Below are 13,678 nucleotides of genomic sequence, written 5' to 3'. Positions count from 1 at the left end.
TTTAGTACATCCCAGCGCTTACAGGGCTCAGTATCAGCTGCTGCTGTTATTATGACTGGTGGTGTTATTATTAGTGCTCTGCAGCCCAGCAGTTTGTCATTGTGGACTGTTCAGCCTTGTCACCCTGGCAGACAGCTTTCCTTATGGGTAACCCAAGGATTGAGGACAGCGGGGTTGGAAGGTCTGGTTTGACTGCAGGAGCAGCAGCCGAACCTCGGGGCGCTGGCGGGGCCAAGCGCTGTGTCACGGCCTTTTCACATTAACTCAGTTGATACTCTGTGAGGTTAGTACTCCTCTCGTCCCATTTTACAGACGCGCACGTGGAGGCAGTGAGAGGCTGAGGGTACACAGCCGCTAAGGGGCAGAGCTGGGAGTTGAACCCAGGCTGAAGGTACCGTCAGTCTTCTAGTCACTGCTCCCTCGGGTTTGCAGATGGGCCCCAGGCTCAGAGAGGGGAAGGGCCTTCCATAGACTTTCAGCAGGCAAGTCGCCTCTTGAGCCCCTGGCTTCTCTTCTGTCTCTTAAACCCAGCCCAGTGTCAGGCTCACAGGGCTTAGCCGTGTGCTAGGACTGTCGGACGCAGGTGGGCGTGAGAGTGACTGGTTGCCCTCGGCCGGCCATCCGTGGGTGGTCAGCTCTGAGCCGGAGGGAGGGTTCTGGGCTGGGACAGGTGGCCTGGTGGTGATCCTTCCCGCCCTGTCGCAGAGCCCCCAGGGAAGAGCGGCTTGCTTCCTGGGTGCTGGGGGAGGTGCATGTCCTCCCAGCGCCCAGAGCTGTGTTGCTCGGCGCCTCGGGCTGGAGCACTGAGAGGACTCTGCCTGCCGCTGGAGGCTGGAGCAAACCCCTTCGGTTCTCGGTTTCTTGGGGAGGAAGCGTGAGTCACCGGGGGCCTTTACAAGCCCCAGGTGAATGGAGGGGTGTGTTCTGGGGGGGGCGGGCGGGACTGCGGGGGGAGGTGCACAGGCCCCAGGAGGGGGCCTCGGAGGGCTGGGCGTTCTGTTACCGCTTGGGTGATTTTACTGGAAGTTCTTTTGAAGTGGTCTCTGTGACCCAGTGGGGCTGAGTCACAGAGTAAATACAATTAGCATTGCGGCCTCTGGGGAAGGACGCAGACAATGCCTGTGGCCCAGGCCAGTCCTGTCTGCCAGCTCTCTCTCAGGGCTTCTGCCTGGCTCCCACACGCATCCCTGCCTGCCTGCTGACTCGGGTCAGCCTTGCTTTCAGTCCCCCTGTGGACCTCACTCCCTGCAGGCGTGTTAGAAATGCAGAGTCTCAGGCCCCACCCCAGGTCTCCCCAGCCAGAGCCTGCACCTTGACTGGTTCCCCAGGTAACTGCTGTGCAGGGAACCCCTTGTATCATCACTCTGCTCCACACGGCCACGAGAACCTGGCTCCCACTCTGCTCTCCTCTGGAACTCTCACGATCATGCGACTTTCTCCGGGTCCTCTCAGGACCTCTGCACTGGCTTGTCTGAGTTTGTGGCAACCGTCCGGAGTGTCAGTGCCTTGCTGTTCTGTGGGGGTGGAGGGGGAGGCGGTGGAGGCAGTAGCGGTGTGGGAAGCTGGCCCTCGTTCATCCAGACCTCTCTGATAGGTGGAGGGTGTGCCTTTGGGTTTGGGGTGGGCGGGCGGGGGGTGCAGGTGCCTTCAAGGGAACTCCTACCTGCTCACATGGCCAAGGGTGAGGGGCTTTGCGGGGCAGGGGAGCGTGCACAGTGAGATGGGACCCCTGTTGGCCTCCAGAATGGATTGTGAAATCCCAGGGGTAGGTGACGTCTGTCTCACCCCTCGGAAGCCATCGCTTAGCAAAGACACCGCGTGACTTTGGAGGAAAGTGACTCCTTTTGCCTTTTCCTGACAGTCCCGACCACACAGGCTTTTAAAGACAACAATAGCCACAGAGACAAAGCATGACCAAGACAGTGTCGTCTTCGGACCTTTTTTCCCCCCCCGAATGACGTCTAAGGCCCTGGGAACATTGTAGAAACTGGACCTTGTCCAATTTTCATCGTCCCCTGGCAGCCCCAGCACTGGCTCCCAGGAGCCCTGCCAGCCAGCTCGGGGGAGGTAATGCCCGGAGATGCAGATAAAGATGTCATACTGCTCCCGGGTCAGGCCCCACAGCCCCATCAGGTCAGGACACAGGGGGCAGGGAAGAGGAACAGAGTGTGTTGGTTGGCCAGTTGACTCCTCCCAGCCAGGGGGGAAGGTGGGAGGAGAGAGAGAAGGGTGTCTGCCAAGTTTAATTAACAGTGGAAACTCACCATGGGGGAGGAGAGAGACAATCTGCAGGGGAGGGGCGGTTTACTGGAAGATGGGCCGCTGCTGAAGCCAGTAATGAGAAAGAGGCACAGCGTTCTGCAAGGAGCATCACCAGAGCACAGCCTGTGGTGTCATAAGCAGGGCTGAGCTGAGCTCAGATCTCTGAGGTGTGAGCGGGATGGTGTAGCGATGCCTGCTTTATCTGAGTAGCTGTCTTTTGAAAACAGTACTCCAACATACCGGCTGGTTTGGTATATTACTCCCTAACCCTTTTAACCACCCCCTGCCCCCCATGGCAGCAAAAAAAAAATAATTAAGAAAATAGCAGTTGAGTTTAGCAGATAGGCATGCTGTTGTATTCTTGGTTTTTGAAGACACCCATGGATTGGCTGCATCGCACCTGACTTATTTCATAGATCTTTATGTCATGCTTGATGTTTATGATAGGGGAAGAGGAATGCTGTGAGAATTTGAAATGCAGGATATAGCTCACTGAACATCGCTTACATATTTTTTAGTAGGATTGATAGACGACTTGCTGGGTTGCTGGGGGTTTTCTGGTTCTGTCTCCCTTCAGAGGATATGCAGAGCCCACCTATGATATCCCTGCCAGGTGGGCACGGAGTGAATGCATGTGTTGTGAGAGCCCCCAGCACCTGGGTCTTCTCGGACCGAGGCAGTACTGACCGTTAGGCCACCCTGCCCTGCATCCAGCAGCTGTTTCAGGTGTGCTGTTGGAGGCCAGTTGAACAAGTTGAATCCCTTTGGGTGGTCCTTTCCACTTCCCAAGCAAGCCTCTTCCATCCATGCTACGTGCCCAGAGGTTCTCCAGAGATTCTCAGAAAATGTGATAATGAGGCCATTGGCTGCCGCAGGCCACTGTTGCACTGCTTGCCATTATCGAAGTCCCTCTTTTCTAATTTTCTCTCTTTTCCCCTCTCTCCTTTCGTCTCTCTCTGGTGGGCACGCCGGGGCTGTTCGTTGCCCTGCCCTCTGTGTGTGGTCTTCATCTTTCCCCTCCACGTCTTCCCCATCCTTTCGGGGTCTTCCCTGTCCCCTGGTGCACCTCTTCGTCCCCTCATCCGTGAGTTTCCTTGCTCTTCTCCTTCTCCCCTGCTCACTCCATGTCTTTGTCCCTTTTCTTTCCCTTCTGAGGGTGTGCAGGTGTAGAGTAGCTAGTCAACAGTTGAGATGGGAGAGAACCTCTTAGATTTGACCCTGCATTTTTGATCCTGGAGTCCAAGGTCTCATTAATTCTTGGTTGCTTTCTGACACCAAAGCCCTAGGGCTCATTTAAAGGCTTTATTGCAAAAATCTCATCTCTGGCTCACCCACTTTGCCCAGTGCACACACGCCTTCATTGTGTAGTTCTTTCGGTTCCAAGAACAAAACATTGCATTCTTCCCATTGTCTTGTTTTATTTGACCCACCATCTCTGCATGTTGTGCTTTTTTCAACTCCCATTCAATCTCTGGGTCGATTCGCCCACCCTCTTGCTTTTGTGTCATCTGTAGTCTTGGTAAGCAAAGCACACCTTTGTTTCTGTTCATCATGGGAAACGTTATCTCTGAAATGCGTCAGGGGAAAGGACCTTCTGAGCCGTCTGGTTGAACCCCTTCATGTTACAGACTTGAGAAACAGAGATCCAGAAAACCAAGGCCACTGGCCAGCTACTCACATGTGGATAAGAGCTGGGCTCAGATCTGGATTTCTTGACCCAGAGGTTTTTCCTGATACCAGGCAGGTAACATCCTAGCTTTGAAGATATTTGAATTCAAAGCAAACCATGGTGGTTATGTGTCTGCCACTAGGAGTCAACAAGTGTCAACCCCCCCGCCCTTGAAAAAACTTGTTATCCCCCAGCTTTGGTGACTGTGTAATTGCTCATAATTTTATGAGTAACTTTTACTAAGGGGGCAGCCACTGACTAAATTATTAAGGACTGAGCTTGAATACAGTTAGAACCTAAGAGCAGAACAGTCTGGCATGAAGAACAAAAGCTTCACAGATGCTCACTTAGGCTCTGTTACTCTCTATATGGAAGCCAGAATCACCCTGATACAAACCTGTAGGAAATCCCCAGGCCCCTTGTCACCCTGGGTGTGTGGCTCCCTTGCTAAGTAAGCCTTTTCCCAGATGTCCTGACAAGAAGCCAGCTGACTGACTCTAAGCTGTCCTCTGCCGTGCAGAGATCACTCAGAAGGTGGCCAAAGGTGAGGCGGAAGCTGGGGCCGAAACACCGCAGACGAGACCCTGTCGACCATGTCTCCCCTGCCCGGCCCGTGATTCTGCTGTCTAGTGCTTGCTGCGGTGCTGGTTCTCAGCCTGGCACCCACTGAAGTCAGTTGGTCTGACAGTGGTTTGGAGTGTAGACAAGTGAGCCCTTTGGGATCAGTAACAAACGGCCCCTCTTTCTACCTGCAGGCTCCACCTACAGCGTCTTGTCCATCATGCCCTCAGACTCGGAGAGCAGCAGCTCACTCAGCAGTGTGGGTGAGTACCTCCTTCCTGGGGACCCCTCCTTTCCGGAGGACCTCAGGGAGGCGGGGGGCTAGGGCCGAGCCGGGGCAGCGCTGGGTACGTGGGTGGGAAGTTGGCTGTCACCTCCCTCGTGCAGTCATCTCTATTCGCCTGTTCGCTCATCGGCATGACCTCTTCCAGGAGGAGGCAGAACTCTGCTGTTAGCAGGGGCGTACGTGGTGGGGAGGTACCCATGTCACTATTTCTCCACTTTGTCAGGGCACAGGACTTCTCAGAGAGCCTGTTGTCCCCTGCCCTCAGCCCCCGGCCTCGTAGCACTTGGTGCCCACTGTCCAGGAGACCGACCCCTTTGGGAACTGTCCTTTGTGAGCAGGAACAGCCCACAGGGAGTGAGTATTGCCTTGAGGGCAGGAGTCGCCAGTTCATGCTGAATCGGGGTGTGTGTCTCTGCACATGGGTTCCAGAAGCCGTAGAGGGAGGCTGTCCCTGCTGTCATTGGAGATGTCTCAGGGGAGGGAAGTTGTCATAGTCTTCCAGTCTTCCCGCATCTCCGTGGCCTGTCCCTGTGTCCCACCTGTCCTGCGTGGAACACCCAGGTGTGGCTCTGTGTCCTGGTCTGACCTTGACACCTTCGGTGGTGAGTCCTGGCGGTTTTGAGTCGGAAGGGCTCACAGATGTCCTCTGGTCCAGTTCTTTCCTTTTCCTGCAGTACACAAATGGGGAAATGGACACTCAGAGAGGGAACGTCTCGTGTCTGAGAGTCTGGAACTAGCCAGGGAAAGGCCTCACTTCCGGGGTGGCAGAAGTGGGCTTACGATATAATGGTGAGTAGGCAGATGCAGCCCTTGTGCTCATGGATCTTAGGGTCTACTGGGGCGATAGTCAGGTGAGTAGACACAGTAAGTAAGGTCAGAGTGATGAGAGGGGTACCAGAGGGAAGATTTTCTTAATTTTCTAGGGCTGTCCTAGCAAAGCACCATAAACTGAGTGGCTTACACTAGAGAACTTGACTCTGTACAAATTCTGGAGGCCAGAGTCTTGAGATGAAGGTGTCGGCAAGGCCACGTGCCCTCGAGGACACCAGGAATGGGTCTTTCCAGGCTGCTTTCCTTCTGGTGCTGTGTTGGTGATCTCAGACCATCCTTGGCTTGTGGGTGCATCACTCTAGTCTCTGCATCCATCTTCACATGGTGTTCTCTCTCTGGATGTGTCTCCAAATTTTCTTTTAAAAACAGGACACCATTCACATTAGTTTTGGGACCTGCCCTACTCTAGTATGATCTTAACTAGATCATCTGTAAGGACTGTATTTCCTAATAAGATCACATTCACGTTTACTGGGAATGAGGACTTTAGCATCCATCTGTGGGGCAAAGCTCAGCCCCTCAGAGGTCCCCACATCCTCCTTAGGGTTCAGGGAGAACTCTGCTGGGACCATAGTTCACTTTGCCCTGCCTGCTTTGGGTCGGTGAGATACAGGGATTGAGTGGTGGAGTTGTGGGGATTTTGAACATGGGACTGGCTTTCAGGAAGTGCATGGTGGGGCAGTCAGGTTGAGTGCGGCGGTGGTAAGATGGGTTTTTTTAAACTGAGCTGGTTGAGCTCTGAGCGCACCTCTCTTGCCCCACCCTTTTCCAGCTCCGTATTTCCCTTGGGAAAAAGGTACAGTGATCTAAGTAGCATCTGACCAACCCATTCACATCGAAGCGTTGCCTTTCCTAGGAGCATTTGGATTTTAAAAGGAGATTCTAGAGAGAGAGAGTGCTTAAACCACAGCAGTTATTGTTAATGGTGGGATTTCAGGCATGAGTAGGAAGTTTTTTTTTGTGCGGCTGGACCTTTGTATACTTTGAAGAAGCATCATGTCAGTGACCCACCAGCTGGCCCTTGGGATGGAGGGTCCCCAGTGTCCCTGGATACGTGTTGGCAGCCAGCAGAGAGCAGTGTTGTGTTGTATGTCACTGTCTGTGCCCAGTCTTGGATGCTCAAGATCTGCGTGCATCCCTTCAGGTCAAAACCTCTCTAGTTCCCCAGTAGCCAAGTTCTCCTCCTCTGCTTTTCTGCATAGAGTCAGCATTGACCTTGGGGCGAGTAGCCCCATTTCTCTGCAGGCTGACCTCAGTGTCCCCATGGCTGTATTGGCCAGAAGGCTTTTGGCTGCAGCAGTACCGAATACCTATTCATACTGCCTTAGACGAGAGAAATGTGTGATCTCGCGTGGTAAAGGTGCTGAGAGTGGGCTAAGTACAAGTGTGACTTTATGGGCCTCTGTGTGGCGTCTTCCCTCACGCTGATGGCAGGGGCAGCCGTCGCATCTGGACCTGACAGCGTCCTGGGCAAGAGTGCTCATTGTGGGAACTGCTAGCCACACGTGGCTATTTAAATTCCAGTGAATTAATGTGAAATGAAATTTAAATCGCTAGTTTCAGTAGACACGCTAGCCACATCGCAAGTGTTCTATAGCACCTGTGGCTAGTGGCTACTGTAGTAGATAGAGCAGATAAAAGAATGTCTCTATCATCACTAGTGGCCCAGAGGATGAAGGAGGTCATCTCCTCTTGTGTCTCCTGATGGGCAAAGAAGACTTTCCCAGAAGGTCTTCAGCACAGTCCCTAGTCCCTGTCTCTTGTCTGTGCCCAAACCACCACTCATGCAGTGTGGTCCTTGGACCAGCAGCACCCAGGTAGATGATAGAAAGGCACGTTCTTGGGCTTCAAAAGCTCTGAGGATGGGTCTCAGCATCCACTTTTAACAGCTCTCTTGTTTGGAGATGAGCTGACCTAACCTGGTCCCAGGCAAGGGCACTGGAATGTCTGTGGCCAGCTTGGACCAGTTCCTTGGAATGGAGTGAATGGAGGGTCAGCCATGGCCCACTGCAGCACCTTCAGGAGGAATTCCCCCTGGCTCAGCCGCACCTAATGATGGGCAGAGCACTTCCTTTCCTGGCCGTCTTAGGCACACCATGGCCCTGGCTGAGGGGCTGATGAGTCAGATGGAGACTGGCTGTTTTTGTTTGTTATGGTCTTTCTCCATGAACCTAAGGAAAGGCAAGGTCTTATAATAAAAATATCATTTCACTTTCCTACTCATATCTCCCTAACCAAGAATGTTTGCGAAAAGAGCAAGTTATACACAGCTAAGAGAAAATTGGTAGGTGGAACCACCTGGCTGCCCCTCGCTTCTTCCCAGCTTCCATCAGGTCCTCATGTAGTCTGTCCATTTTAGCTTTCCAGCCTGACCCTGCTAACAACATACCAACAGACCTAAATGTTGCCATATCTTTCTAGGCAATTTTCATCAGCTGAGCACATGTGGCTTCTTTGCGGCTTTCCCCCACCCATGTGGCCTGTTATTTAAGTAGGCCCCATGGATCTGCCCAGGGGAGGCACACTCTTTACAGACAATCCATATTTTTTCCTCCCCATTCATCCTGACCTCATTTCTCAGGTGCCTTTCCCCACCGCCCCCCGCCCCACCCCGCCCCATCTTGGGTAACTAGAGAAGTTTTAAGAATAAGAGAGATTTTTGGGCAACATTTTTAAAATGAGCCTTACATTTCATACAAATTGAAGTAACAGGGGAGCTTTCTTATTAAAGAGAGAGATGTCCTGGTTTGTTGGCAGGAAAAAGAGCTGGAGGGCTTCCTTACTATCCCAGCAAAGATTCCTTGAAAGTGCAGCTTCCGGTTGAAAGGATGGTGGGGTGAATGAGCATTGAGGCAGGGTTGCACCTTGACTCCGTGCCCTCTGACCCTTCCTTCTCTGGTCCCTTTGGGCCTGGGGCCTGTTTTTTTCTCAGTTTATCAGATGGACAGGCTTCCCTGGTGGCTCAGATGGTAAAGAATCTGTCTGAATGTGGGAGACCTGGGTTTGATCCCTAGGTTGGGAAGATTCCCTGGAGAAGGAAGTGGCAACCCACTCCAGTATTCTTGCCGGGATAATCCCATGGGCAGAGAAGCCTGGTGGGCTGCAGTCCATAGCGCCACACAGAGTCAGACGCGATTGAGCGACTTTCACTTCACTTTAGATGAAGTGATGGGAGTGCCTTGTCCCCTTGGAGCCTGTGCTCCACACTCATAGGGATCACAGAGGACCTGGCTCCAGGTTTCACAGGCTAGCCAGGTATCTTAGTCTGCCTAGGCTGCTATCACAGACACTAGACTGGGCAGTTCAGAAACAGCACGCATGCATTTCTCACCATCCTGGGAAGCTCGTGAGTCAAGATCAAGGCAGAGTCAGTGTCCTGGGTTGGGGAGGCACTTCCTGGTTCACAGATGGTGCCTTCCCCTTGTAGCCTCACATGGCAGGAAGGGGAAGAGCTTTCTAGGGTCTCCTTAATAAGGCCACTAATTCCATTCATGTGGGCTCCACCCTCATGACCTGATCACTTCCCAAAGGCCCCACATCCTAATACCACACCTAGGGCGGTAAGGACTTCAGCATGGGAGTTTGGTAGGGTACACCAACATGCACCAACATGTGGACCATAGAGGTAAGCCACTGACCATTTTGCCTTGCGTAAAGCAAGGAAACCAAGGGGAAGGAGTAGCTGTTTCTACTGAGGGGTGTCAGTGAGCTCTAGGGAGGAGGTGGCCCTTGAGTGGGGTCTCCAGGAGTGGCGTTCTGGATGCAGGAGCGGCCTGGAAGCAACAGGCCCTTGCTGTCTGTCTTGATTTGGGTGTCTGTACACTGACCCCCAGCCAAGGATTCGAGAGCAAGTAGCTGATCTGGGAGATCTGGGAGCTGGGCGAGCCTGCTGCTGCTGCCCTGGAATCTCACCTCCTTCCTCTCCAAGTCCACGGGTAGCCCAGCTGCAGTCCTTTGCTGACCAAGCAGGGCATCCCCTGGACGTCAGTGGGCGATGCTTTTAAATGTAGTGGATCCTGGATGGCCAAAAGGTCAAGGGATTGGAAAACCACTCTGGGCAGCCACGGTAACTTTGGTTTATACCAGAGGTTCTCAAACTTTATGAGGAATCAAATTTACCTGGAGGTGGGTGTTGGCTTCTCCCCCAGGGTTCCTGATTTGTTAGGTCTGGGTGGGGCCACAAATGAGTGTCTCTAACAAGCTCTATGAAGCTGAGCTGCTTCTGTATGTGAATTGTGTCTTCCTCAGTGGCTCTGGCTCTCCTGGGCTGGAGATGAGGATGGCTTGGTTTTGCTCGCTGAGGCTGGTGGTGACTGTGTTCTGTTGCTTTGCTTTGCTCCTGATGGTCAGGGTCTGAAGGAGGCTGAGCAGTTTACCTGGACATCCCGACTCCGCCCGACCACCTTTGGCCAGTGCCTGTATTCTCCTTGGCCTCTGGTGCCGCAGGTCAGCCGGGCTCGGAAGCAGAGCTGTGACCTGTCTAGCTGTAAATAAGACTTGAGGGATGGCTTTCAGGGTCAGCTGTGGTGTGACATAGGAGCTTATAACCAAGAAGACTATCAGCTGCCAGGCTCTCACTGAGCCTCAGTGGTCCACGGAGGAGGCAACACGAGTCAGGGTAACCAGGAGGAGGGGCCAGGACTCACGATGGCCAACAGGCTGTGCTTCCCTCTCCTGTGCCCGCTCTCACACCAAGGCCCAGAAGAGTGATGGCTTTCTCTAAACTCCAGGGCCCACGCCAGCTTTCCTGGCATCTTTTAGCACTCCTTTTGGGGCCATTTTAGTCCAGTCCAAATTGCTTAACCCCAGAATCCTACTCTGGACATAAAAAGGAAAAAGAAAATCTGCCTTAGATTTTTATTTTTTAATATTTATTATTTATTTTAGCCATGCTGCTCAGTTTGCAGGCTCAGTTTCCCTCAGTTCAGTTCAGTTGCTCAGTTGTGTCCGACTCTTTGTGACCCCATGGACTGCAGCACAGCAGGCCTCCCATCACCAACTCCCGGAGTTTACCCAAACTCATGTCCATTGAGTCGGTGATGCCATCCAACCATCTCATCCTCTGTCATCTCCTTCTCCTCCCGCCTTCAATCTTTCCCAGGATCAGGGTCTTTTCCCAGGAGTCAGTTCTTTGCCTCAGGTGGCCAAAGTATTGGAGTTTCAGCTTCAACATCAGTCCTTCCAAAGAACACTCAGGACTGATCTCCTTTAGGATGGACTGGTTGGATCTCCTCACAGTCCAAGGAACTCGCAAGAGTCTTCTCCAACACCACAGTTCAAAAGCATCAATTCTTTGGCGCTTAGCTTTCTTTAGTCCAACTCTCACATCCATACATGACCACTGGAAAAACCAAAGCCTTGACTCAGTTTCCCTACTGTGGATTGAACCCTGGCCTTAGCAGTGAAAGTGCCAAATGTTGACCACCAGAGAGGTCCCCTGCTTTTTTTTCAAGTGGGTTCCAGATTTGGGAAGAGGAAGGAGTGAAGTGAGGGGGAGAGTGGACAATTTTGCATTTGAATCCAAAAGAACAACTGCACAAAGAGAGTTTGAGGCTTCTGTGGACACCTCATTTGACATCAGTTTTAATTTTGCTTCTTTAAACGGTTTCCTAAAAGTGCAGTGGCTGATGGGGTGGGGGTGACAAGCCACACCTCTCCTGGAGTGGTGGTTTCAGTGTTAGGGCACCATGCATTTGCGCTTTTTTTAAATCATGTTCATTGAGGTATGTACAGTAAAACTTATCCTTTTTAGTGTATAGCTTATCCTTTTTAGTGTATAGTTTGATGAGTTTTGACAAACACGTTAGCCATTTAACCAGTGCCACAACTAAGACACAGAGCAGTCGGCCTACCCTGAAGAATTCCCTTCTGTGACTTTGTGGTCAGCCTTTCTTGCCTCCACTCCCTCCAGCCCCTGTCAACCACTGATCTCTCTCCGGCCTCTGTAGTTTTGCCTTTTTCCAGATGTCATGTAAATGGAGTCATACGGTGTGTGGCCTTTTGGGTCTGGCTTCTTTCACTCAGCTTAGTGCGTTCGAGGGTTCCCATTCCCTCTGCCTTTGTGTGTACCAGCAGTTTGTATGATGGTCAGTGCCTTTTTATTGCTGAGATGTATTCCATTATATGAATATAATAACACTGTCATTTATCCATTCAACAGCTGCTATAAACAGTTACGTGCTAGCTTTTGTGTGAACATAAATTTTCATTTCTTTTGTGTAAATATCTAGGAGTGGGATTACTGGGTGGTATGGTAAGTGCATGTTTAACTTTATAAAAGACTGTCAGAGTGTTTTCTTTGACAGAAGTGGCTGTATGATTTCATATCCCCACCAGCAGTGTTTGAAAATCCCAGTTTCTCTGCATCCTTGCCAGCATTTGGTGTTGTTACTTTTTTAAAAATTTAGCTATTCTGGTAATGATAGAGAGACTTGGCAGTTGTCTGCAAATACTTGCACATTTGTTGTATAGAAGAGAAATTACAGTTGTACCTTGTGGCCTTAGGGGTAGATCTAGGGTCAGTGGGAGAAATAAAGATCTTAATTTGGTTCACAGAATAATTGTCTGGGGAGAGATTAGATGGGCTTTGCTGTGAAGTAGGGAGCTCCCTCACTGAAGTAGGGAACTCAAACAATCCTCTAGCTACTTAGAGGCTTCCAGCAACCATTTTCTTGAAAGGACTGCATCATCTTCAAAATGTTTTTCAACCCTGAGATGCGAGTAGAAGAGGAAAACTTTATTTTGAATTGGATGGGTATGGAAAAGGTTTTCGGCAACACTTGCTGTTTATTTTGGGACTTCCTGGCTTAGCCCATCTTGGGATTTTTCTTGAGGTCCCCTGTGGTCCTCCTCTGACCTCTTGCCTCCTTATTGTGAAAGGACCGGAGCATCCAGGCAACAGTCTCCCTAAGTCAGCCTGTCATCTTATGGGTTCACAGGCCTGGTGGCCTTCCTTTCTGTGTGGTTCATGTATGCTCAGGCCTTCGGGGTAGGGGAAGGGAACCAGGAGGCCAGTCCTGTTGGGAGACTGTAGCACGGCGAACGAGGCCCTGGGTCTGGAGATGGAGCCGGGTCTGTGAGGGTGTCTGCACGTTTCCTAGCTGTGCAGTCTTGCTAGATGTCAGCTTCTCACGTGGTGATCACAGCATGTGCTTGGGAGGGTACCCTGGGGTTAATGAGGTGAGGACCCAGGTGCATTTAGCGTAGAACCCAGTACCTAGGCTGCCCTCAGCAAACGACAGCACTCAGTCCTTGTCTCCATGATCAGCTGCCCCTGCGTCCTTTCCAGCTGCACGGCCAGTGGCCTCATCCTGCTGGAGACAGACAGGAGGCGGTGCTGTGTGTGGTGACAGGTCTGACCCCTACTTCTGTCGTGCTGCAGCTTCTCTCTGTAGCCTCCGCAAAAGCTAAGGACTGCATCTTTCTGTTGCTTCATTTTTAAAATGGGGTGAGAATTCTTTATCTCTCTAGAGGCAGGTTTTGGGGCCTGGTGATGCTTTTCAGTTTTAAAATTGAGATATGATGTTTCTCTGATTTTTTTTTTTTTTGAACTTGACCATAGGTCAAGTCATTCTCAAAGCATGGTCTGGTGTCCCTGAGGTCCTTGCAGGGAGCCAGTGCAGTCAGAACTGTTTTTATGATGATACTAAGATGTCTCTTGCCTTTTGCATGCTCGTGCTCACACAAACTCCACTGTGGAGTGGAGTTTTCTAAAGGTTCTATCTGCGATGCTGCACACATGTGAGACTGTAGCTGACTCTGTTAAGCCAGACCTCAAACATCATCACAAAGATGCAGAGCAGTGCCATTCTTCTCACTGTGTTTTGTGTTTGGTGATGGAAAGGGTAGTTAATTTTTTACCAAAGAAATCTTGTGTGAATATGTAACAAGTTTGGTTATTTTAAAATTAGTAAATATTTAAAAATACTTTTGAAATTTCTAATCTGGTAGATGTTATTAGACATAACCATATAAATAAAACCTCTTTGGAGTCCTCAGTCATTTTTAAGTATAAAGAGGTCCTAGAAGGCGATGGCACCCCACTCCAGTACTCTTGCCTGGAAAATCCC

General features: G+C 51.2%; 1 protein-coding gene across 5 annotated transcripts in view; it reads left to right on the top strand.

Annotated features, from left to right (window-relative positions):
- DLG5 (discs large MAGUK scaffold protein 5) overlaps positions 1 to 13,678 on the top strand; it is a 121,885-nt gene that overhangs the window by 45,693 nt on the left and 62,514 nt on the right. For 4 of the 5 annotated variants that reach the window (XM_061405436.1, XM_061405433.1, XM_061405438.1 and 1 more), the window contains exon 2: positions 4,687 to 4,755. The exons of the other annotated variant lie outside the window; for it this stretch is intronic. In XM_061405436.1, coding sequence (XP_061261420.1) covers positions 4,687 to 4,755 — 69 coding nt within the window. The remainder of the gene's footprint in view (positions 1 to 4,686; positions 4,756 to 13,678) is intronic. 5 annotated transcript variants of the gene reach the window in all.

This window comes from Bos javanicus, chromosome 28 (genome assembly GCF_032452875.1).
Source record: "Bos javanicus breed banteng chromosome 28, ARS-OSU_banteng_1.0, whole genome shotgun sequence".
Taxonomy (NCBI): domain Eukaryota; kingdom Metazoa; phylum Chordata; class Mammalia; order Artiodactyla; family Bovidae; genus Bos; species Bos javanicus.
The sequence above is the reverse complement of the archived record's forward strand: the minus strand, read 5'-3'. Positions and strand labels throughout refer to the sequence as shown.